This window comes from Macadamia integrifolia, unplaced genomic scaffold, assembly GCF_013358625.1.
Source record: "Macadamia integrifolia cultivar HAES 741 unplaced genomic scaffold, SCU_Mint_v3 scaffold1799, whole genome shotgun sequence".
In the NCBI taxonomy this organism is placed as follows: Eukaryota; Viridiplantae; Streptophyta; class Magnoliopsida; order Proteales; family Proteaceae; genus Macadamia; species Macadamia integrifolia.
Genome location: NW_024868359.1, coordinates 96,708 through 123,790, shown reverse-complemented (window position 1 = coordinate 123,790; position 27,083 = coordinate 96,708). Strand labels below are relative to the sequence as shown.

Genomic DNA, 27,083 nt, shown 5'->3' with positions numbered 1-27,083 from the left:
GGGGGGTAGCTAGTGAAGAGATACCACAAATAGAAGGAACCGATTGAACTCGAAGTTTGAACTACTGATTAGATTAGATGATTGATTAGATCGAGATCCCTTAAGCGAAGAAAAACATTGTCGGGTGATCGGGTGGGTCCATTTCTCGAAGGAATTGTGTAAGCGGTTCTTAGCTGCAGTGGTTATTGAGCTCCGATCCTCACTCCTCGCTCCTCAGTTTTGATTTTTGAAAGAAGATGGCGGGGGGAGAGAGAGAGGGGAGCAGCTGGTGGAAGACGGTGAAGCTCCTCTCCTCGCATTGCACACCACACGCGCTTCGCATGGCTGAATAAGCTCCGCCTCTTCCACCTCGCATCGCACACCATACGCGCACTCCTTTACCTGCACTGTGCACACCCTAATTAATTCTCTCTCAACACTTTCTTACAATTCATTCTAACCCTTTTTAATTTCCTTAAATCATCTCTCTCTCTCTCTCTCTCTCTCTCTGTGAAAAGTTAGAGGAGCCACGAGCGCAATCATTAGTGCATCTTAACCCACTAAGATGGACCTCTCACACACACACACACTCAGCCCGAGGAGGTGAAAGGGAGACAAAGATCTAGACACTTGGGTTTCAATCCTTTATTTTAACAGAACGTTCATCATTTTGGCTGGGAAATGTTTCAGCATCTCTCTCTCTCTCTCTCTCTCTAACATAACATGTTACTATCTCTTTCCCGTACATGTATATGTACTCCCCTCTTAGACTCTCTCTCCTCTCTTCCTCTCTTCCTCTCTTCCTCTCTTCCTCTCTCCCTCATTCATTCTCTTTCTTCTCTCTCATTTTGATCACCCTTCTCTTTTCACATTTAATATATCATATCTTTTTTTTGAACTTTAATATATCTTCAATACATCATATCAGTTATCGACTTAGGGTATAAGATATCAAGATAAACCGACGATGTATAGATTTTTTATTCCTATTGAAAATGGAAATATATATTTAATGTCGGTTGATCTCAACCATCTATACTATTTAATCATGATACATTTTGATCTTTTCATCGGTTACCCTTCTACCAAAAAATAAATACCCTAAGTATTTAGTTAAATTGTGTAATCTATTAATCAGTTCTCATAACATTTCTTCTTGACCAAACTACTGTAGAGTAATTGATAGTGGGCACCACCTAACAATCAAAACGTGTGATTGGTGGACACGATTAGCGGAGCATCATGAAAGGTGATGTAATATGTTACACCGTACCATTCAAAAGAGAAAATGATAATGGCAAAAGTTGTGCTTGATTACAACTAGGTGGGTCCTGCAACTATGGACCCTTTGCATAGGCCACCTAGTTTGTGCATGTGGTTAAGAGTGATGTTGGAATTCCAATTTTTAGATGTCCATGTGAATGACCTTAATTGATCACGTATGAAGAGNAAAAAAAAAAAATTCCATAACAATGACAGAAAATAAAAGGACAACTTTCCTACATATACAAGGCAAGAAGCCTATCTAACACTTAAATCAGGAATGCCAGGTATGCCAAAGCTCGAATTCAATAATACTATTGTCTACACTATCATCTATTCAAATTTTATTTTAAATTAATCTAAATGTTTCTATGTGTTAACTTAATGTTTTGAAAATTATATATAAAAGTCAAAGTCAAGAGGATAGACCTCGGTGCGACGATAAGATATCTCCAGGTTTGATTTGGAAAAAAATCTCTCCATGAAGTGAAGGTAAGACTACATATCTCATAACAAGAGTTTGGGGCACTGGGTACATCCTTTTTTATATAAAAGACAAAACATGAACCATTAAAACGACAAACAAAAGAAGAAAAAAAAATCTTACATGTTATTCTTTTTATATCCCTGGTAGAGGATTTTTTTTTTATTTTATTTAACGTTGAGGGACTTAATTTGAGTTGAGTCATCAAATTTAACATGTTATTTGGGAAAATTCTTCTTCTATCCAATGAACGATAAGTTAAACAACACTCTAGTGGATTTTTTCTTTTGAAGGTAAAACACATCGTACTCGTGAGTCATGATTGTGTGTTCAGTGGCTTGCAACCATTTATGTGCAAGAAATTCCTCGTTTCTTTCATTGTACAATTTTCCTACCTTTTTTCATTTTTTTATTTTTTCTATTTTTTGTATGTTACATCAAAACTAACAATGACATCTTATTTAGAAAGATTTTTTTTTCCCTTTTTCATAATTTTACATAAAACCAATCAAAGTTAAAAATAAGGGGAAAATGTTAGTTGGCCATGTTGCCGGTATCATAAACATTAAAATACACACATACATTCTCTCTCCTCCCAGACATGCGGGTCTTCTATATACGTTTTATATGATGTCCCCTCCGGTGCTTCCATTGGCTTGACGTGGGAGATTCCATTTGAAACGGGCAATGTCATGATCCTCTACCCTAAAAATAATTAAGATAAGTATATAACATGACTAGATACAAAGAGTAATGATAAATTTAGGCCTTAAGAATTATTTTCAATCTCAATTAGTGGGGCTTAACAGTATTTCCAATCCTCCAAAGATGAGAAAGAAAGATTGTGTGGGGCCAGTTGTCCCTTCAAACGTTATGATCTTCTCAAGTAAAGAGATAGATTGAGACCTCCATCTTTATCCCTTCCCTTTCATTATTTACGAGAGCCAAAGAAAGATATTGAGGGGTCATAAGACCCTATTCTTTTATTCATCTAAGGCCAAGGCCCATGGCCCATGGGACATCTCTATTTTCTCTTTAATTTTAATTTACTTCCCTAATGCTTCTCTTTTTCCGCCCCAAATTCTCCCACTTTATTAGTTCAGAGTTTAGATTTTAGAATCTTCAGAGTTGATTCCATAGGTGGGCCCTTTGGTGTGGGCCAACCATTTGTATTGGACTATTGAATGCAGCCCACATCCCTTTTTCTTCTTCAATTTATATGTTATATATTTTTTTTATTTTTTTATTGTATTTATTTGTTCTTTCATTGATCTTTTTCGAAAATCAAAAATTCAAAAAGGAAAGAAAAATCTCAAAAAATAATTGGCCCACCAAATCCAACGGCGAATATCAGATTGTAAGTGGGTCTTGTCCATCAGTCAATGTCCATGTGGGCCTATGACACAATTTAAGCTGAAAATGCATAAGAGGCAACAATGATGGCTTCTGTTACCCTTTGGTTGTAAAGACTAAAGTAGCAAACGACTCTTCCCTCATATGTGTGTAATATTCTGAATTAATGAAAAAGGAAAAAGGAAGGAGGAATTCTATCCGTCTAATGTTTTTCATATTCACACGTATCCCTTAAAAATCTTTATTCATACATAGCCCTTAAAAATCTTGAAATAGTAGGAGGGCGTTTTTCATAGTCCTTTTGGAAACAAAGGTTGTGGGTGGACGTAGGGAATGCTAAACGGACAGAGTTCTTCCTCCCTTCCCCTTCCCTCAAAAAAAACAAGTAACGAATAGTTTTCTATCTGGGAGTATGACTCATGCTCCAACGGGAGGCAAATGGAAGAGCACTTGCAAGCACTAAGAAGTTGGGTAATCATTCCTACCTCCATGTTTGGGCATAGTCCCCACACTCCTGAACAAAGTCATTTTTCTCAAAAAAAAAAAAAAAAAAAGTATAATATGATTTTATAGAGAATTCGCCCCTAAAAGTGGGCTTGCAAGGAGAGAGAACATCAGCGTGATTTTAGGTATCATGATTTGAGATTGGATTGGTGTATTGGCCGATTTGTATAGGTATTATTCAAGGCTGATATTGATTCTAACTAATATTGTGTCGATGATACCGAAACATGGGAGGGCAAAATGGGTCAAAAAACCCATATTAGTATTTTTAGTGCAAAATGGCCTAATATGGTCAATCAATATCGGTATCCACTGTGATTGACACCAATGTCGATACCATGCACCAAAACTCTTAACTTCATATCCTCATCCATCTCCACGATCAACCCTTATATAATCAATACACGATTGTAATAAACCATCACACTTCCAAATCGATACTCATAGTGGTCCACTTCGAATCAAGTAACCCTTTGTAACGGACTATACTTTGCTTTAGGGTTAATGGCAAATACATGAAAGCACCCATTTCCATGTGAGGGTTGAGATCAAAGATCAAGAACTCTAGTACGAACCTTAGGAGAACTCATTCCTAAGAACCTAAGATCATATCAACCCCACCAAATCTCTTAAAAAATTTATAAGAGTTCAGCCCTAATATGACTGATATGAAACGTATGTAACAGTGTGTTTGGGATGAATACAGCATAGGTATATGAACAAATGATATCTATTTTTTCTTCAAGATTTGTTAGTTTAAATGGTTTTTATAAAGAGAAAGAATGACAACACGTGCCAGTGTTTCATAGAATAAGTTAGAAAATTGATGCTAGCAAATTTCTTTCACTCTTGTCGTTGTTATGTTTGGTAGTTCAGAAATGCACCACTCACACAGACAGCTCATATGAGATCTCATGATCCGGACTACGAACCTTCTTTTCCCCTTCCATTATTATTTATTTATCGTTACATTCGGTTGTATAAAGGTTTAAAGGGTATAAATATTTCAATGTGAGAAGGATGGGCACGCAGCCATTGTGGACATCAAATACATCAAAGACTAAGAAAAAGGCATTGGTTGATTATGGTTCATACTTCATAGTTTATTAAAAAAAATAAGATTCGTATATTGAGAATCCAATTATTCGTATATTCGTATATTAGTTTATTAATGTTGTACTTTTTAATCATTAAACTATAAAATCTTCTGGGGAGAAAAAATTAAGGCTATATGTAGAGAATAACCTACCGAATTTGATACATGACTTATCCAGAGAATTTTCATTTATCGAATAATTGTAATCCCAAATCACCTTATCAACATGATAAAGAAAAACAATGATGTTTAGCGAAAAAATATGTAGAAGAGCCAATTTTTTTCAATTCATATCTATTTGTAACCATTTTTTCCCGTAAAAAAAAAAGTGTTTTGCTTAAAAATTAAGGCTTCGTTTGGTTGGGAAAAAAAATTAAAGGGTATGGAAGTGAAAATTTGCAAACCTAAAAAAAAAAAAAAAAAAAATTGTGATCATTACCCCACATGATTATCTAATTCTAAATCATTCCATATTTGGTTACAAAAATCCTCTTTACTTTGTATCTAAATCCCGTAGATTTAAAAAGCAAAATAAAAAATGGAAAAAAGAACGTTATCCAGTCATGCGTTCTAACACCCAGATACAAGAGGGAAAAATTGACCATCATGCCCCTCTTTATTGGATGCCTGGACGTACACTTCCATTGGGCATATGGCCAAGACCAAGTTGCATAATTTTTATTTTTGGTTGAAAACTATGTAACGGTGTCTCTCTCATAAAAATCACATATACAAAAAAACATTATTACTAAGTATGATGGTATAAAATTTAAGTAATTTATAAGGATAATGAATACAAAATTTCCTTTTCAGTCAGGTTTAAAATTTTTCACATTATGTCCCTTTTAATTTCTCTTGCAACCAAACATAGAGGAAAAATTTCCCCATCCCATGAGATTGATACCTTTTACTGGACAACCATTGGTGTCATGGTATGATATGCAGATTCCTCTCCAGACTGGCGTCATGGGGATCTTCTCCAAAAATTAAAATAGAATGTAAAAATCATTTGCAGCAAAAGTAGAGTGAATATGGAACGTTTGGATCCAGGTCTTTGATTCAAATTCTAAAATGGGATAAGGACATATGCGTCATTTGGCAAGAAAGGAAGGGTAGTATCGTCCGGAGGTTTGAAAAAAGCAACACAGCTGCCACTTCATCTATTGCCAGGTTGGCATCCACGCCAGCTAGGACTACATGCGCTCTCGCATGAGCCCTTAAAAAGGAAGAAGAGACAGAGACAACAACCCCTCCCAAGCCCAACCCAAGTCTCTCTCTCTCTGGCCTCTTCGAGTTCAAGGCGTGGCATTTGGCTCTCATTACTCATCGTCACCATTTCTCTCTCTCTCTCTCTCTTCGAGCACTCATCGATTGCTCTGTCTGCTTATGTTTCCTTCGCTTTCGCATTCACTCCAGAGACACAGAAAGATAGAGAGAGAAAGAGAATAACAACAACGAATAACACAGTTTCTCTCTCTCTCTCTCTCTCTCTCTCTCTCTCTCTCTCTCATCTCGCTCTGCTTAATTCCTCTTGAAGCAGACAAGAAAGGAAGAGAAGCTCAATACCTTCTGTCGTTACTTGCTTCTTTCCATCTTTCCTTGTTTCTCCCTCTGATTCTTCTCAATTTCTACATATAAATTTCTATTGAGATGGAGAAGTGGGAAAAGCCGCAACGAGAAGACAGATATCGACACTCGAGGACAAACCCATCTTTCTCTTCGACCCTCCTCGACGCTATATACCGCTCGATCGACGAAGGCGAAGACGCAGGAGAAGAAAAGCTGGTTCTTTATAGAGAAACCATGAGAAAGAAACAGAGCAGCAGTGTTCGAGGAAGCAGCGTTTTGCCGCAAGAAGAGATAGCAAATCTTCGACGGAGTGGCTTGATCGAGCAATGGATGGAGAAGAAGGTAAGCGAGAAGGTCGTAGTCCGTCGGAAGTCGTCGGCGGCGGATTTCGATTTCAAACCACCGAAGTTATCAACCGATCGTAATTCTGTGTTGTTCAATTCTACTTCAAGCTCCTCAGATACCAGCAGCGGAGGTGGATTTTCTTCTTCTGAAGCCGAATCAGTTTACGGAGCGAAATCAAGTACCTTGGGTTTGAAACCTGTTCGAACTGTGGTTCCCGTCCCATCGGAGAAGCCTCCGCGCTACGAACAGCAACAGAGGAAGTCTAACGATTTTGGTACTCGTTACCAGGAGAGCAATAACTCTGTTTCTCAGCAGAAGACGAAGCACGAAGGTGGTTTCAACAAGACAAAGTCGAGAGCTTTAAAGATCTACGGCGATCTAAAGAAGGCAAAGCAGCCCATCTCGCCAGGTGGTCGGCTCGCCAGCTTTCTCAATTCTCTGTTCACGGCAGGTTATCCGAAGAAGGCAAAGATCTCTTCTTCTTCAGTTGGGGATGAAAGGGAATCAAAATCAGCGCAGGCATCGACATGTTCATCGGCATCCTCTTTCTCGAGGTCCTGTTTGAGCAAAACCCCATCTTCGAGAGGGAAATTGAGCAATGGGACGAAGAGGTCAGTCCGATTCTACCCTGTAAGTGTGATTTTCGATGAAGATTGTCGACCCTGTGGACATAAATCCCTCTACGAAGACGAGCCGACTCTGATGGCTGTTACAGCGGTCAAGGAAGAGCTCAAATTCCATCTCATGGAGAAGAACCGGCGAGTGGAAGAGGCCGCCCGTGATCTTCTCAAAGGTTATCAGAATAAGCGTTCCTTCGACATGAGAGATCTTCAGGTAGAAGAAGAAGAAGACGACGACGACGAAGATGAAGATGATGATGCAGCGAGCTATTCAAGCTCTGATCTTTTCGAGCTCGATAACCTTGCAGCGATTGGGATCGGTAGGTACAGTGAAGAGCTGCCTGTGTATGAAACAACCCATCTCGATACGAATCGTGCCATTGCTAGTGGCTTGATTCTGTAGTTGTTACAGAGGAAAGAGGAGTGGGAAAAACAGAGCATCAAAAATTCGAAAGAGTAAAGGAAAGAATATTATCCGTTTAAATTGCTGGTTTGGGGGTTTACATCATCAATCAAAGAATAAATTTTAATAACTTCTTTTCGTTTATCTTAATTTATTTTGGGTTCGTTCCCATTATTCTCCTTCTGGGTTTATTATTTAACTGGGTGGGTGAATTATTTAGATGGAACCAGAAGATCGCGATGAAATGAAGCAACAACCGACGCTGAGACTGAAGCAAGCACAGAGAGAGAGAGAGAGAGAGAGTAAGGAAAGATGGAAGTGGAAGGTCAAGCAATGGAGATTCCAGAGATGGTGTTCACACGCAAAACGGGAAAAGTAGCAGTGGAGAAGACGAGTGTGGGTAAAGCTTAGAAAAATCTTCTCCATGAGAGAGAAAGTTAAAGCTCTTTGTTTTCTATGACTATTGGGGTCCCTCACTCTCTTCAGCATTGCATCACTGTAGAGTAGAGTAGAGAGAGAGAAAGTAATTTACTTATGGGTCATTCCTTCATAGTAAGAGAGAGTACTCGTAGGCTTTTAGAGCGGTTAGGATTTAGGAGAGGAGTGACCTACATTATGGGTCAAAAAGAAGGTGAAGGGAAGGGAGAGGATCTAGGCTTTTTAACAGTTACTAATCCCTTTGCTTAAACCCCAAAAGAAGAATAGGGCAAAAGGAAAACCAAAATTTTGAATTCATCAATCACCTTACTCTTGCCTGAGAATCATTTTGTTTACCGGCGGTCACTGACAATGATTTAGTATCCGTTCTATACGTATCGGTATGGCACCGATAGCAATACGAAACTAATATGTATCTATGGATACCGTTAAAAAATATTTTTTGTTCAAAATGTAGTTTTAATATTAAAATCAACATGGAGGTGAGGGACCCACACCCAATGAATGGTGTGAGATTGTTGCAGGAGGTCATGGTCTAGAAGAGGATCCGGGTTCTAATATGGATCAATACAGATTGTGAGATTGATATCGGTGTTAGTATTAATAATGACCAATACCAACCCTGATACCATGAACTAAAGCCTACCTTGGTCAGTGAATGTAAATCCCCATGTTATCACCGAATGGCCTTAAACCAATTCATGTTGTTCTAACTTCTTTTCTTTTTTTGAAATAAAAAAGGATGCTCTATTGTAGTGATCATGGCCCTCAAGCCGAAGTCCCATATGGCAAACAGGTTTTCGCAGGACCAACAAGCAATAGTGAGATGTGTCAACTTGGTGTCAACTTGAATCCACATGCCACAAGTTGACTTGAGCAATGATGGATACAGGGACTTCCTTCCATTAGGCTACCAACCTTCTTGGCCTAAGGGATGGAGTTCTTTGTCCTGTGGTATTCCTTCTCTCTGAAAAAAAAAAATAGGAAAAGGTTGTTTAAGCTGCCAAAAAAGGGTTCCCCACTCTGCTGATGTAAGAGGAATCTCCCATGCCACCAATAAAAGCTCATGAAATGGTATCATTAGTAGAAGGCTCACATTGGTCAAGGACAAGAGAGAAAAGAAAAAAAAAAACAATTTGAAAGGATTGCATTAAGCGTATACACCAACCTTGTATAATTAGATAATAATCCATAGGCTTCATCTTTTTTTACTAGTCGAAATCCCTGGGCTTTATCTGGTTGGAAGTAAAATGAAGAAAAGAGAAATGAAATTAAAATAAATTAAATAGTTTCTAATAATCATTATCAACTATTATTATTTAACCCACTCAAGATATTACTTTATAATTACCAAAAAAATATTATTTTATATATTAATTAAATTTTACTTCACTCTTGACCAAATTATTTTAATTTTAATAAAAAATTTGTTAAAACGGAGGAATTTATTTGAAAATTTAATCATAATATTTGATCAAATTAACTTATATAATAACGACTTAAGAGGATTTTTTTTTTTTAAAGAATGTTTTCTAAAATGGAAAAACTAGACTGTTTCTTTAGTCCAACTCTATTTTTACCATGTTGAAGGATGATGCCACCATTTTGACCTTATTGATACCAAAATTTTGATCATATAGATATATAGAAAATGACTACATTGATCACTTGCCAAATGTTATACTGAAATCCAATCATACACCCTTGCTTCTTTTTTTATTTATTTATTCCTTATATTTTCATATATTAATTTTTCTAAAACAACATTTCTAAGCGAACTTTTAGAGTTTTGAATTCACCACTTGACCAACTACATTAGTTTAGCTAAAACTTGCTATCTCATCATGGGTTTTTAGGTTTCATCTATTCACAAAATTTGAGTTTTATTCAATGTCTCACACTCTCACGTGACAAGCATTGCCGTGCCGTGCCGTGCCGTGCCGTGCCAAAGAAGCTCTCTAGCTAGTTGTTACTAGAAAAACATTTCTTTAAAAATAATAATAATAATAATTTCACTTCCCTTCATTTCCCTTTACATGACATGACACTTACATTATACCAAACCCATTTCAAAAATTATAAAAATGACGAATTTTGACACGAGTTCAAAGCAATACTCCAGAACTTGGGTCTACTGATCATTTTTTTTTAGGAAGTGGCGGGGAGTTGGGGGGAGGAGGCCGTAAGGTTATATACTATTAGCGCAGGGCCCAGTCTCCTGCCTGGGTTTCTTTCCCTAATGCCTTAATTATATAGGTTATGGGATTCTATAACTTAAGATATATATAATTGGACAGTCCTTTCTTCTTTGACAATTCACCTAAAAATGAATGTAGCCTTAAACTGTGTCGTACAGTCTTGAATAATTTATTGTGGGCTCTTAAAGCTTCTCAAAGTAGGGAAAGTCATCTCATGCTATTTGATCATATCTTTAAATTATGGAATGCTTAATTTGCTTAATCATTGCTTAACACATTGATAATGCACAGCATAAAACTAGACCTTCCCTTCATCAACACAAAATTAGATAAATTCATGGCTAATAAGGGTCCTATCTCACCTGACCTTAAGAGCTAAGATTCGCGATTAAAAAATATTTATTTTTTTAATGAATCTGTTATAAAGAAAAATAAATTAATACCTAAGATCTAACCTATAAGAGTGGTCTTAAGAGGATAACACAATCATAACATAGTTATGTTCTAATTAAGTAATTCTATTTATAATGTTTAATAATTGGCTATGGTTGTAGACCTTTATCTATTATTAGAAACTAAAAATTAATATTCTTTAGGCATATATGGAGCTTGCTTAATCTTCTAAACAATTTCTAAGTGGTTAAGATAAGATCCTCTCATTATTAAACCCCAAATGAACCATAAATTAAATTCTGGGAATCTTGAACATGTGGTAACCATGTAATTAGGACTTTAAACCAATGCTTACTAGCTAGATTCTGATGACCCAAAATATCAATAGAGATGGATGATGGCAACCATTCAATTACCATATTCTTTTCATATGTCCTTTAGGATGGTGGACCTGTGGAAAGAGGGGAAAGTAGAGCAGTAGCTAGGGAATTAATCAATAGGTAGGCCTCAAGGAACTCATTAGTTCTTAATTGCGAGTGTTGACAAGACTGAACTACCTCTTGGAGTTAGGAAAATATAATTTGGTTTCAAGGGACTAGATTAGGCTGCATTAATACATCTATAAAATTTTCATCCCAAAAGTTTAAATTAGTAGGTGGAAGGATTAATCCTAGGTGTATAAGGAAGGGGTGGATTAATTAGTGGTCGTTGTGGACTAAACTTTCGAGTCTCAAGACTCCCCTGCACGGGTGCCAATACTTACTGTGAACTTGTGGATACGGTGAAAACCTACTTTGATATCATGTAAAGTTTTCCTTCTAAAAGTTCAAATGAATAAGTGGAGGGACTCTCAAGTATATAAGGGGGTTGTAGTCTAATTGGTATGTGCTAGACTAAACACCTGGCAACATCAACCAAAATTATCACCTTCAAATATTTACGGATCAAAAATTGAATCAGTCACTAATTATATTCTTATTCAAATTTGTAGAACCACAAATTAGTCACACATCGCCTGCACATGAACCACGAAATGCACATATAAGTGACAACCTCCTCAACACTTCAAGACTTGTTTTAAATCCATACAGCCGTCAAAACAAATAATATCTTGACGTGTGGGATCCATTATGCTTATATGGAATTTGAGAATTAACCCTGAATTGATCAGGATATGCACTCGTCTGAACTCCGCCTAATTAGATTGAACTCATAAACCCTTTAAAGCTATCGATTGATCCCAAGTGAGGACTCTCGTGGGATCACTGTCACAAGCGTGGGGATGCTTCTCGATAAGGATTGCTTTTGGTGGTGGGCGAAGTGGGGACTTCCTAACCTAACGTAACTCCAACGGCAAGCCTAAGTAGTTAATTGGCAAAGTGGGCTTCTTCCTTGTCTTCTTCTTGTTCTTCTTCTTCTTTCTTTCTCTCTCTCTCTCTCTCTCTCTCTCTCTAAGAACTCCAAGCCATGCATGCTCGGCAAAAACTAATAATTGTGGTTGGGGCCTATAACTAAGTGGCAAAGGGGCCTTTGTCCTCTTCATCTTCTTCTTTCTTGTTTCATCTCTTTGTGGGATCATCTCTGAAATATTATCAAAAGTAAAGCTGTTAATGCCTTAATAGATGAAAAGACTACTCTAAGCCGTGCATGCTCGGCAAAAAGAATAATAATTAGGGTTTGGACCTACAGCTCTAGCTTACACAATTATATATATATGGGATATAGGAGCTGATCGATCATCATCGTCTTCCCCAGCAAGTGATGAATATTAGAGCTACATGGGTCAACCATGCAAAGGGTGGTGACAAGTGGCAGCAGAGCAAGCAATGCAGCACTAGTGTCTCATGAAGTGCCTGAACCCACCACACAGCTCACCATGTCTTTGTAAGCTTTGATCTCATGAGCTCCTTTAAGCACGCAGACATGGGCTTGTATACTTACCAGGTCCACACACCACGTACGTACGTTCTTCCCCTTCGCCAACTTATGCTCTCTGTCTTTGCCTGCAATCAGAAGTGAAGGCTAAAGACTAATTAAAGATCACGTAGGTCCTGTCCTGCTTGATATGCTTTAAGCTACATCTTAGATTAATCTATAATCCATCTTTTTTTTATTGTTTTCCTCGTTATCTGGAGCTTTTAGATATAGATAGATCCGTGGATAGATATAATATATGTTGGCAATAACCAGAACACTTCAGGTCCCATCTATATACCATTTTCTCATTAATTATCTACCCAAGCCATGCATGTTTGACACCCTTCCACTAGTTCCACCAATCTCTTATTTCACCTTTTTTTTTTTTTTTTCTTCTAATGGGTTAATCAAATTTATAGAACTAAAAACATGGGAAATATAAAGGAGAAGGGCTCACATTAGCCCAAGAACCCAACAGGACAGGCCCTATTGGCATCTAAAAATAAACAAACAAATAACACACCAAGAGCATCTCCTTTCCCCCAAATTTATAAGCTAGTAGTTTTGAGAAGATCTCTTCCCCCTCATGCATGGTGATGGAATGAAAACGAATTCTTGTGTAGTAATATCTCTAATTATAGAATATGTCCACTCTTTGTTTCGAAACATCCTGAAGTTTCTCTCCATCTACGAGTGAGCTTTATAAGAAGGTCAACTTACCAATGCTTCTCACCTAGCCATACATATAGTACATATATGTAAATGATTCAAGTTCGACCCGGAGGTCCCAAAATAAAAGTGGCATCTCTAGTATCAAAACACAATAGGGGTATCTTTGGAGTGAGTTGTGGGCCAAGCACTTGCAATGATCTCTCTCTCTCTCTCTCTCTCCATAGGTGGTGGGGAGAAATGTGATGAAGGGAATGTCCTATAGTTTATTGTGACTAGGGGAGTAGGGATCCTAGTGTGATCCAATAAATTTGATTTTTGGTTCGAAGGTTTCAAGTTTTGGATCAGGCTTTCGGTCCTGTGGGCTGGACTAGAATGAGGAATCTCAAGCTCTAAATCAGATCCGATTAAATTTTCAGAAACCGAACCCAACCTAACCCAGTGGCACTCCTAGTCATCACCATCTCATCCTAGCCTCTCTCTCCTCTCCACAGGTGGAAAACTGTAAGTTTTGAGATTGGCAGACCAGGCCACTGGCCACCACAGCGACGTCACTAGTGCCAGCAATAAGTAGAGAAGGAAGGGGAAGTGCTCTCTAGCCTCTCTTGCCCCCCTCCACCCAGGCAGCTCGGCCCCATTTATTTCCTTCTCACGTGCAACCCACATCACTTTAGCTCTCTCGTCCTTCATCTTCTTCCTCCTTAGCCTCTTCATACTTATCTGGGGTACTATGCATGATTCCCTCCCTTTAATACGAGTATCAGATATGCACGTGTCTGACTTTAAAGTGTGGGTCTAAAGAGCCTTGCAATTGTCATAATTGCCACTTGGGCTGCTCCTGTGTATTTCTCAATCTTGTCTGTGCTGTTCTTATATTATTGTATTGTCTAATTCATGGTTAGAGAGAGAAAGAGAGAGAGAGAGAGAGAGAAGAAAGCTCAGATAAACGCAAGAGGGTGAGGCTGCTGAGCAGGAGGAGAAGAAGCAGACAGGGCAGCTTTGATTAAAGTCTGAAAAAGGAAAGAGAAAGAGGGATAGCTAGGAATATAGAGAGAGAAAGTATGTACTTTGACGATCCCGAGGAGGAGGAAGTAGTAGTGGTAGTTGTAGGTGTTGCTGCAAACCGTAATAGCTTTCTTTTCTCGTTTGGGTCTTCACCCTTTTTCCTTTTGCTTCACCATTCACCGGTCGTTTCCAATCTTCTTTAGTTTAGAAAGAGAAAAGGGGAAGGTGATAATGATTTGCGATCGCTCTCCACTCCCAAGCAATCTTATTCTCTCTTTTTTTTTTCCTCCACTGGCCACTGCCCAAATTTAGTTCTAGGAAGGGGAAAAAAAAAAAGGAAGAGGATTAACAGAGAAGCTTATCCTGTTAAGGGAGCAGTAAAGTTTATTTGGTCCTCCAAAATGATACAAGTGCACATACCCATTTGTCTAGTCCACACCTGTGTTATTGGCTTTCTTTATATGTCGACTGACTTGGAAGAGCCAGCGCATGAGGAAGGGAAATTGGTACAACCCAGAAACTGAATCATCTAATTGGAAGTTTTGGAATCAGATGACTCACATCCTATTCTTTCTTCTTCTTGTTCTTTATTCCTTTTCCACCTATGTGACTTAAAGAGTGTGGTATGTTTTGTTGTTGTTGTTTGGTAAAAAAACAAAATATGTTCAGTACGGGAACCATGCATGTATCTTAGTTTGAGGTTTCACAATTTAAGGTTAACTTTTCATGGTTACAAGTTTTATGAAGTTCTCTGGTCTGTCCCACGGTTTATCATTGTTTCTTAGTTTATGGTTAAGGGTTAATTTCAGGGGGATCTAATGAAAAAAGCAAAAAAGGACAAAGAGAAAAGAAGAAGAAGAAAGGATCAGTATCAGTGATTGGGATTTGACATCCACCTAGAAATACCATTGAAGGTGTGCCACTACAGGTACCATCTTCAGAATATATTTCTTGATTCATTTGTTGGATAGAATGTCAATAATTAAATTTTGAATACTTTTATCTTGTGATATTCACTAGAAATTTTAAAAAACAAAACGGACCAATATAGGCAACTTAAGCGGCTTGTTTTGTCATGTGGATTGCTCAGTGTAGCGGAGATAGGACGTTGAGATGCAAACGTGGTAAAATTAAGAAGGATAAAATAATAAATGATCATATTAGAGCTAATTCGGGAGCAGCTTCTAGCTTTCGATATATGATAAGCTATGAAAAATTCATTCGAGGTGGCATGGTCATGTTCAACGAAAGCCCTGGATTACTGAAACACAAAAACCAAACCGATTACCGTTTACCTTAGACGCTCTAGTACGAAGAAGTGAATTGATTCAGATTGATGTTTACCATAAAGATTAGTTCAGATTTAAAGAACTAAAGGAGCCCAGGACAGACATATAGTAACACTAGAAGTAGTGAGGAAAGACATAAGTAACTTAGACCTTTGTATCAAGTCTAACCTCAAAAAATAAAGATCCATATAACCAATCCCATTTAGTTTTGGAATAAGACTTGAGTAGCTATTGTTGTTGTATTGCTCACAAGTCCTTCCAATCGTTCCATATACAAAAAACTAATAAGTCAGCATTTCAAGTTTGACAGTTCACCTCAACCATATGACACAATGATACATTATGCACAAGGCTTTTTCTTCTTGAAGACCATGTAGGGCACGTTTATTATAGTTCATATGGTGGTTGACACACCCACCACTTATTGGTCATTTACTGTTTGCAGTGGTGCTGCTCTACTTGTCTTTCCATGAGCAGTATCTCTAAGAACCTTGAGATTTTCTTCTTTAACATGAATAGAGAAGCACCTAGCTTTAATGGGAAGGGAATATTCCTCTATCCCTGTCCAAAATTGAGATCATGCATGTGTGTTTTCCAATACCCAAAGAGAAAGGGGTGGAGTGCTCCATTAACGGCTTTTGTGGCCGAGCCAAAGAGGACTTCCATATGGGTAATGGTATGGGGCTCCACAACTACTTGAGAGTGGGTATATTGTGCAGATGAACCCAAAAGGAGGGGGGAATAAAAGAGTAGGAACTTGATGGCCCCAATAAAGGAATTAAGGGATGCTATGAACAAAGAAAACAATGAAGCATCAGCGCAGCCACTAAATAAATGTCTACAAGCTAATTGAGCCAGTGAGAAAAAAAGATCTGTTGATGACGACTCTTAATTCTACTTTTATTGGATATTCCCATCGGCGACTCAGCGCACTCGATGGACAATAAATTTTTGTTTCCATTCCCATCTCCTATACAGCATCTTTGATTAGTTTGATTCATCAACAGATGAGATTCCTAGCCTGCAGCTCATACACAAAGTTTTAGTGTTCTAGTTAAGAGATACAGTTACCGAACAAGAATAAACAGGGCTTGTACTTCAGATATTAGTAGAACAGACAGCATAATGGGGGGATGTTAATTAGCCATTGACGAATGCCAAATAAAAACTTGCAATGCATTAAATAGGAAATCCTTCTAATTTCACAAGGAGAATTGAAACAATCTCCTATAACTAAAAACAATCCCTTATTAACGGGATTAGATTGCCTCCCTCCCTCAGAAATTTGTCGTCCAGTTGAGGTGACTAAGCTGAGGTTGCTGATAAGCTCCCACTTGAGCCCCAGGAGAGGTTGCGGCCATCCCTACTCCAACATTCCCACCCATGCCTGGAAGCATGTGGTGAGGGTTGGCCATAGCAGCTTGTTGTGGAGGATGATATAAACCAGGAAATTGCACGTGTGTTGATTGTGCTGCGGCAGCATTGTAGGAAGCATGGCCTGTATGAGATGGCATATATGCAGCGTGGGGGGCTTGTCCAGGTACATTATAATATGGAGCTGATTGCAAGCCGGGAAGGTCTCTTGGCGTTTGAATCCATATTTCAGATGTCTCCGCCTGTCATGCCAACAAAAATGGCACCATGAGTTCACCCACTCTCAATCATAACATCAACATGATACACAACCAATCAAGACAAATAAAACATAATTCAAAGGCCTAATGAACTGTCCACCTCTAATACTTGACAAATTCTCTTCAGACCCAATCTCTTAGATCGCATTAAAAATCAATCTTCCCAGAGAAAATTTCAAAAAAACTTAAATGGAATGGGAAAGCGTAACACACTGAAGGTAATTTTTAGTGTGTTAGGAATAAAAAAGAAGAGGTTAGGACACTAAAAAATAGAGTAACATCAACTACTATTTGAGTCTTGCCATCATGACCATATCCCAGGCCTCCAGCACAGCACTAAGAGTACATAAAACAAAAATGAAAAGTTTTACATCAGTTTTAACCAACTTATAATTCATTTTCTTAGCCTATTTTTAGGTTCCACTAACTATTATGTCCAAACAATTACATACACGTACAAGATTTATGAGACAAAATACCATGACAGAAATGTAGTAATAATGCGACAAGAAACAGTATATCATGTAGTAAAATGGAAGAAATAAACAAGATTATGTTCTTTCAAAAGTAATCTAGGATGGCATGACATGGGACTCCAATCCTCAGTATTTTCTTAGTTGGAAACTCTAATTCTTAACGATTAACTTCTACAGATCAAATGACAGTATTCTCCCAAGGATATTAAATAGATTCCAGAGGCACAACTAGATGATGTCATGAAAAATAATTTGGTCAAGTCAAACAGTGTAAATCAAGGCCTTCTAGCATGAGAATTTATGAAGTCCAGCATAAATTAATTTGCCAGAAGGAAATGCATGTATGGTAGGTAAATGTAGGACAATTATATTGAGATATTATAATAATCTCAAGTCTACGAAACCATTATTAATTAACGAGAGACCAATGAACATCTATAAGATGATTCACCAAGGTTTAAATTAAAAATATACTACAGTATTACCTGTGGGTTTGGAACATAGAGATTGCCCTCCTTGTATTTGATCCTGGTCGAATCATCTAGTCCAATCGCACTCCCAACTGTTCCCGGAGCATATCCATTCAAACTTGTGTAGTTCCCGAACGCTGTGGGACTGCCAGCAGGGACAGGCTTATATTGTTGGGAACCATATTTTAGGCCGCCAGCAGTGAGGTGAGAACTCCCTCCTGGCATCAACAGGTAGCTGCTGCCATTTGAGGGGTGAGGATAGGCAGCATTACTAGAATAGCCAGGCACAGCCATTGGTGGGACATACACTGGAGAAAGGAATTGACGGTATGGCATAAAATTTGGAAAATGGGAAACATGAACTTGGGGATACATCTGTGTCACTGGTTGCTGTTGTACCATTGCCATCGTGGATGCAGGGATGCGATTGGCTAAGTGCGAGCTCAATCCCTGCAAACAAAAGATCCCATGAAATGCCCTTTCTTCAATGATTTTAAGTTGTAAAATGTACAAATATCACGCATATACACAACCACACACGAACACACACATGGAGACGATAGTACTTTTCACAAGATATCACACATTGGTAATGCATGCAAGTCATCCATTAATTTGAGCAGCAGATGATATCCCTACCTCCTGAAGAGATGGTAAACCCTGCATCCTTAAATTTTCATCCATAGAAGGTCTGAAAAATGGTACATCATAACCACTCTGCATGTCATATCCCTGATTACAAACCAAAACAAGAAAAATAATCAAGAACAAAGAACTCGAATGAAAACCACCACACATGTTATGGGAATTGATTTATTCAAGCATCCAGGAGAAAGAGAACAAGTAGATCCTGAATGCAGATTTTCAACCTCTGAATATTAACCACCACTTCTCAATTATAACTTTGATCTCCAACGGTCCAACCACAACCATAGAACTGAGCTTTAACAGTAAAGGATTTAATTTGTCACCAAGAAACAGAACTGAACTCACCGAAAAACTTGGCAAACCAGTGTGATCCTGCTGCTGTTGTCGTTCTATAGAAGCAAATGGTGGGCTATCATTTCGAACCAGTCCAATATCTGCATAGCTTTCCAAAGTCGGAGGACTTGACTCATTCTTGTCAGGCAATGGACGCTCAGAAGCTGCAACTGATACAGGAGAATAAGAGCTAGAACTCCTAACTTGGTCATCCACGAATTCTACCTGGTTTCCATCTGAAGCATCTTCACCGGAGGCTGTGGGGGCTGATGATGATGCACTGCCATTCAAGTTTCCATTATGCTATAAGTTCAATTAGATTTTTTATTTTTCATTCCCAAATTTCAACATTAATATATTAATTAATTCCATATATTTTATGATTTGTTCATCAAATAGCACATATGAATTACATGGTCATGCACAGCACCTAAAACTACACCACGAATTGCAAATGATTGACAAATAATGACAAAATAAGTGAAAAAAAATAGCAAAATAGAACCAACCTCACCGAAGGTTCCCCATTTGATCCTTCTGCACTCCCAACTGTTTCAAACCCAGACACAAAGCTCCTTGTAGAATCAAAACCTGCCCCAAAGCTGCCAAAGGTCAGCTGTGTGCGGTCAGCCTCTGGGACGCGAAGATGTGATGGTATAATTACATGCTGATTATCAGAAATGTTAACTTGTGATAGCTTCTCCTGCAAGTGAGCTGCTTCTGATTTTAACACTGCAGAGTTGTCGGTAAGAGGTGAGACTGGGGCAGCAGTTCCAATTAATCCAGGACTGGACTTTTGACTGGACTTTGGTTTCCATTCCATGTTTGGCTGGGGAGCTGCATTAAGGAGGATTGGCATTAAGACTAAGTCATCACAATCCCATATTTAAGCTACATTTTCTGTGATCAATTATACAATTTAGAAATGGCATGGTAGTCTTGCAAACTCGTATTTCACTACAAGCAACTATTACAGGTAAAGCTTGAATTGCTACAAAACCCATGCAGCAAAGATAAAAGGGAAAAGAAAAAAAAAAAAAAAAAAGAGGGGGGGGTGGGGAGGAATGAATAATTAAAGCAGAGACAAGCTGACTTTTAAAATCGACAAAATTGAAAATAACCCAGCAAGGCAATAAATAAGCCCCCTACATCTGCATCAAACTCTATGCAGTCTCAGTTAGATACCAGCACGAGATTCTTTAATCTCATCTACCACTAGCACCAAAGAAATTCCCAAGGATGTTAGGAACACCTTTCAAACTTATGTTGTAGAATAAGAGGCCCATACCCAATCTTTATTGGCTTTCCTGTACGTTGTCTCTAGTAGAAGAATTATGAGTGATTTAGGGCTCTCAAGGTCTTGTATACTAGACACCTTTGCATCACAAGGAAATAGAGTTGATGTGACAGTTAAAAAGTTTCTACCCCTTCTTTTTCATGATAAGTTGGCTGACAGTAGACCCATGATAAACTCACGCAGGACAAGCATACTAAGATGAACGAGCACCAGGAGTAGAAAGAAAATAGAAATTAAGGCATAAACGCAAACTCAGGAGCAGCAAAATGAAGGAATTTCTACTAGGATGGTTTGATCACAATAATCAAATGCAGACACAAAAAGGAAGAAAAGGGAAGAAAGAAAACTACTGCTGTACCAGTAAAAAGGAGCCATTCGGTGCAAGTTTATAGGCAAGAGGACAAAGAAAGAGAAGTGGCTCTTGAGAAAAGACAGGGTCACTTTGCAACATAAAAGTGCTCCCTCACCCTCACCCCCACCCCACCTCCACCTCCACCCCCACCCCCACCCCCACCCCCATCCCCAGAGTAATCCTCTTCTTTCCAACTTACAATTGGTATGGCTTTTCTATAAGTTCCAATTTTACTGAGGCCAAACATTACTAGCTGATGCTATTATACAAACTTTTTACAAAGAGCCCAGTCTCATAAACAGGATGATGTATTTTGATTAATATTAAGCCCCGTATCAATAATATATAGGACCCTCAGACTTATACAGAACCACTGGAATATTCTATTACATTAAGCAAGCACGGTCTTCTTAAGTCATGAAGGCTGCCTTTCTCTTGGTCAATGATGCCTATTATATTCACAGCACAAACTGATAATACTATTAGACTATAATAATATTCATAGTCTAACAGTAACTAGAACAAAGATATAAACAATAACACATAACATGTTCAATATTGCAACTGAAGTCACCTCCATTGCATGTGCCACTGGCCCAAACTAATAAGGCTCAGTTTGGATCCAAAGAATCCAAACAACCACATATCAGTTAGCAGTTTCATGTTAGCTAAGCTGGCATCGATTAGTATGATGCGGATCCAAGACAATAAACTCCACATGCAACTCCCACAATCGTAGGAACTGAAATATTTGGTGAATGGGTGCATGTATCAACTCCCACAAAACATAGAAAAGTGCCTATTATTGTCAGAATCTAAAATGCCAACTATACTTAAATCTAATTACAACCTATTAAGAAAATATCCTAAAACATGGGAGATGAAATTCCTTTGATCCAAACTGATACTAGAATTCAACTCTGCAACACCATTGAAAAGATTTTCTGGGAGAGGGTGGGATTAGTAGTTGCGGTCATCCAAAACAATGACACAATGTAATCTGCTTCGACAGTGGCTATTGATTTCCTTTACCAGACACACATGGTACCACCAACATGTTGTTCGATATAGACACATATACCACAAGGTCTGACTGCAGCACCCAGAATAAAATAAAAATAGGTTCCTTGACACATTAGATTAAAGCACAGGCCAAAATTGCCTGACCAACATAAATAGATTATAAGCAGTAGTATTGAACCTTTTTGATGACCAACAACTTGTTGATATGGTTTACTATGATATTGGTTGCTTAAGAAAGATCTGCCAACAGCCATGCTAGACACAACAGATTCAGAAGCACTTGACTGACTAACAGCAGAGGGCTGAAATGATTCCGCTGATGCAGGAAGATCTTTTCCCAAAAGCGGACTTGAGAAAGAAGTGCTAGTGCCAGATGATTGTTTAACAGAATTTTCAGAAGGCTGTTTGCGAACACCCACCACCCCAACTTCACGTCTGATGGCCCCAACAGCAACTGAAGATCTAGAGTCTGGAGAAGGCACATGAACAGGGTCTGTTGAGGAGGAATAAACTCCAACTACAGAGTTGTTTGATGCTAATGTTGCAGAGTAAGATTTAGAATCATGTGTCCTTGATCCCTGCACCCGTGATGCTGAGTTAGAGATTGTTGACCCTGCCTCACCAGAAAATTCCTTCCTATGAGTGCCATTTGAATTAACAACTTGAGCAGGCCTAGAGCCAGAATCAGATGTCCCTTTTAAAGCTTGAGATGACTCCCGAGAGTTTTTGGCACCAGAGGGCTTCAGATCTGTCACAATCACTGTTGAACTGCAGATAAGAGGTAAAGATAACCATCACATATATTGAAAGAGTTGATTGGGACCACTGCATTCAGAACACATATCCTCATCAAATGACATAATGGACACACCAGATTTCCACCAGGAAAATACCACTGAACAGCACAACACACATTGGTTTCTGTTCAATATACCAAAATATCAGGGTTATCTCTTAGAGCTTAGAAACACAACATGGAACCATGCACTGCTCACCTAATACTTTAATTTTTGTCAATCTTGAATTTTTCAACCTTAAATAATTTAGTGTAGAATATTACACGAGATAGTAAAGACACCACAGTTTAATTTCTTTTCTTTATCCCCCCTCCCCCACCCAAACCAAGAAAAAGACACTGCAGATCAAACCACAATACAGAGTGCAAAATGCAACAATAGCTTAACTTTGAAACCTTCCTCCCATGATACTCTGAATACCTGTAGAATCTAACTGTACACATATTCTCAGACACCATAAAAAAGTACACCTGCATTAACCTAAACATGGAAAGAAAACATGTTGGACACAATGACCTTTGGAACTCCCAAGACATCCATGTTAATACTACTTATTTAATGGTATTAGATGATGAAAATGCAAATATTAATAGAGTCGGGTTCCAGTGAAAATGCGAATACTAATAGAGTCGGGTTCACTTGACAACCACTTATCACATTCCTTCATGTCACAAACAGTTATATTTGGAAATAAGTATCCAAAAAAAATGGTGCATTTGGTAACATTGTGGGCCCCAGGTGAAAGAAGACCCAAACCCATCATACTGGCCAAAGTATCAACTCAAAACTGATGCAGAATCTAGGTCCTAGAAGCAGAAACCAGATTTTGGAATCATACTGTGACATCACAGCCGGTATGATAGCTAATTTGTCAAAATGACATCCACCATGAGAGCCGTGACATGACAGCCTACGGTTACTATTCATGTTCGGATTCTGTTTTGTATAATCATTCCAAATTTTGGGGTTGTCTAATAGTTATTTTATTTCTATGGTTATTGTAAAGCTTATCCCGTTATGGGATTATTTTATTCCGAGCTGAGGTGGCTTCTCTTTTCTTAATGGTTGTTACTGTGACGGGTTAGTTTGGAGCTTTCCAATAGATTAGAAGATGGCAGTCCTTATTGGTTGAATGAAGTAAGATATCTCTTTAGCCAATCACAGGATTTTGGAGAAGCTATAAACATAGGAAAGGGGAAAGGCTAAAGCGTTCAGTTTTTCTGATTTGGGTATGCAGATTCAGACCATACCTCTGTGGATTCTGTGGATTCGGTTGTGTTTAGCTGATCAATCCTGGGGTGTACTTGGTGGATTCCTTGGTGGAAGAATGTATTCTCCTCTCAAGCTTTGTGGATTGCACATAAATTGGAGAAAATAGGCTTATCTAGTGGAAATAAGCCTTGGGTTGAGATACATATATGTTGGACCTTTGGTCCCATGGATTTTCTTTGTAATAGGCCAGCCACTTAAATGGGCCTAATATATGGGTAGGAGGTAGGAATACGGATTCACTTTATTAGTTAGTCTAGTTAGAGCCTAGTTCTTTATTTTAATTGTTATTAAAGTGTTTTAATTAGGCTGGAATTCATTTCTCTGAGCCAGCCTAATTTAGGCTGATTTCCTTTATTTTGTGCAGAGTTTTAGACAGTTAGGACTACCTATGATCTGACATTCGATCTCACTGGTTCGAGGTTATAGCTATGGAATAATTGTAGAGGGTTGCTGATTTATTTTTTTTTTTCTGATTGTTTGAGAGAAGCCAAAACTCAGATTGAAGGATGAGCGTGTGGAAGTGATTCGGCATCACTTCAAAACTCGTGTGCAAGTTTTTCTCAAGTCAGGGAATATTGATGCAGAATAAATCAGAGAAATTTGGCTTTATTTTAATGCAAATAAGCCTTAGGTTGGGGAACATATATGTCCAGCCTTCACTCCAATGGAATTTATTTGTAATAGGCCACTTTAATAAGTCTAAAATATGGGTAGGAAGCAGGAATACGGGATTTACTTTTTCAGTTAATCTAGTTAGAGTTCATTTCTTCATCATAATTGTTGTTGAAGTGTTTTGGTCAGACTGGAATAGGTCACTATGATTCCAATCTTGTTGTTTTCCTTTACTTTATGCAGAGTTTGAGTCAATTTGGGCTGCCTCCATAGCAAGCTGATCTCCCACCAGATCACACTGTTTCAGGGTTAGCACCACATTACCTAGCCTAAAATTAAAATGGACTCCTAACCTATTATCCTACCTATCTATCTATCTATCTATCTTATGATTTTTAATCACATTAAAGGTCTCTGAATGCTTCCATACCCTGTGACATACTGATTCTACTAATTATTAATCAGTTCCATTTTGCTTATAGTTTCTGATTATGCTGCTGGTTCTGACTACAGTTTACTTCAGATTGGCTCCTCTTTGAATATCGGTTTAAATATCTGAATTAATCTGGTCAATTCACAGTTCCGTTCTTGTGTAGTTGTGTTTGAGAATTCCCCGTCATAGTAGGATCCTTCAACTACTCTCTATTCTGTAATCAGATGCTGTTCAAACTTTGCAGAACTGTTCTACCATCAGATTAGACCATCAGACCTGATTTTTGGACCAATTTGAATTTTCTTTACTATGTTCCAGAATTTCTCCTTTAACTGTGCTAATTGGGTCCAATAAGGGTTGGTAAGGGTATATTTAGTTATCTGGGGATATTTTTATAATTGAATTTATTATATTTTAGAGTTGGATATACGTAGGAGTTCTGATTGAGTTGTTTCCTACTTTGTTAAGAGTTGTTTAATGGTTTCTATTTCCAGATTATGAGAAGTAGGAGTTTTTTTTTTCTCTTATTTATATACATGTAACCTCATTGTTGGAATTTAGAGATTGAATGAAAAAAGTTTACTTTGAGTTGCATTATTTGGAGCAAAAGTGGTCGTGGATCTTCTTCCCCCGTCCCCTTCGATTCAGTCATCTTCTTTCTTAGGTGAGTTCTCCTTAGTTTTCCTTCTTCTTCCATTACTTTTCTCATGCTTATGTCTTCCAGCTTTCTTCTTTATATTTCCTTTGAATTTCTAGAATTCAAAATTTAAGTACCTATTCAGAGGTATTGGCAGCTACCTACATGGTTGCATCAAACTCCTTTAATCCTTTCCCTTTCCCTCTCAGAGTGTAGGAATAAACACCTTACTCTAGGGAAATTCAAACCCTAGAGTTTCAATCCCAAAGAAATTTCCTGCTATGAAATTGAAATCAACCAGGTTGGGTTCTTCCAGTTCCGCCAGTTCCTGTTTCAGACAATTAGTGTTAAACTAATAGCTGATTTTTGGAACCATTGTTGGTTGATCTTATGAGGATTAGGTAGTAAGAAGCTATGTTTGAAATCTCACCCTAGTAAGAGTTGACCAGAGAGTTCTCTCAATTGAAACTGAAGCAGGTTACCGCTGGTTACATCCCCCCATCATGAGGTTGAAGATGAAGTCCCTACAATTATAAACAGGACTGAGCTAATCATATTGTACAAAAGCCCCAATCTTCTCTTATTTTACTTCATTCCAAATACCAGAAACCTCCTTTTTGAATTCTTTTCACAGTTTAGTCCCCTGGTCATTTATTTACAAAATTGCCACTAACCATATAATTTGAGTCTCTCTCTTTCTGAATGGGCCCATGGCAAACCAAAAGACAGGATTTTGGGCATTGAGGTTGCATCAATTGGTATCAGAGCCGAAACTCAACCTTCCTATAGTAGCTATTGTGGCCAATAGTGAAGTTATCCAGTTGTTCAACTCCCATAAGGAAGAAAACCGCATAGACCTTGCTTGTATCACAGGACAAGGTGACCCCCATAGAAACTTCTAATATCTTCTTCCAACCATACACAACAACAAATGGAAGCTGATAATAAAGACCCGATATTCTCACCCCTTTTTTAAGTCATTTCTGTTTTTTCCAGCACCATAGAGTGCTGAAAAGAAGCTGGCATCACCAATAAATTCCCATTCCTAGAAAAAGAAATAACCAAAAACCCAAAGCTTAAAGTGCAGTGAATCAACCAGATGTAAAACTCACCCAATTGCACTTGAAGAAAAGAGGAAAACATCCAGTAAGACATGAATTGAGATGATCTACAGTAAGAACACTATCTTTTTGCAGCAATCGGGATGAACAGTTCAGTGGGCATTCCCTTGGCCCAAATCATAGTAGGGGGAGAATCAGGCATACCTTCTCCCTCCAAACCATCACAACAGAACTTGACCAAGAATATACTCGTACCATGCAAGATCAAAACTCTTCTATTCTGCTGGCCCAGCTTAATCCTTTTGTCTTCAAGGACTTGTAGCAGAATAGAAGCAAAGTCTTTCCACATAAAGAAGGGGACCTAATGCAAAGGAACTCATTGAGCTGGGCGTAATCAGCAACCAGAACATGACTGTTACTGGGTATACCAAAATATGGGGATAGCCACCTAAGGTGAAAATACAAACATCTATGCTACCCAAACATAGGCGTGGCAAAGATGATAACATTTCT

General features: G+C 38.2%; 2 protein-coding genes across 3 annotated transcripts in view; one reads left to right on the top strand and one right to left on the bottom strand.

Annotated features, from left to right (window-relative positions):
* Positions 1 to 5,948: 5,948 nt before the first annotated feature.
* Positions 5,949 to 7,766, top strand: LOC122064871 (protein BIG GRAIN 1-like A). The gene has a single exon (XM_042628652.1). It carries the CDS (start codon positions 6,330 to 6,332, stop codon positions 7,614 to 7,616), a length of 1,287 nt encoding a protein of 428 aa, XP_042484586.1. The 5' UTR covers positions 5,949 to 6,329; the 3' UTR covers positions 7,617 to 7,766.
* Positions 7,767 to 16,592: 8,826 nt separating this feature from the next.
* Positions 16,593 to 27,083, bottom strand: part of LOC122064869 (GBF-interacting protein 1-like) — a 28,183-nt gene continuing 17,692 nt past the window's right edge. For both annotated transcript variants that reach the window (XM_042628649.1, XM_042628650.1), the window contains exons 5-10: positions 21,937 to 22,526; positions 19,596 to 19,923; positions 19,099 to 19,366; positions 18,745 to 18,837; positions 18,121 to 18,555; positions 16,593 to 17,141 (exon numbers count right to left, since the gene is read on the bottom strand). In XM_042628649.1, the coding sequence (XP_042484583.1) occupies positions 16,803 to 17,141; positions 18,121 to 18,555; positions 18,745 to 18,837; positions 19,099 to 19,366; positions 19,596 to 19,923; positions 21,937 to 22,526 (2,053 nt within the window). In that variant the 3' untranslated portion in view covers positions 16,593 to 16,802. The remainder of the gene's footprint in view (positions 17,142 to 18,120; positions 18,556 to 18,744; positions 18,838 to 19,098; positions 19,367 to 19,595; positions 19,924 to 21,936; positions 22,527 to 27,083) is intronic.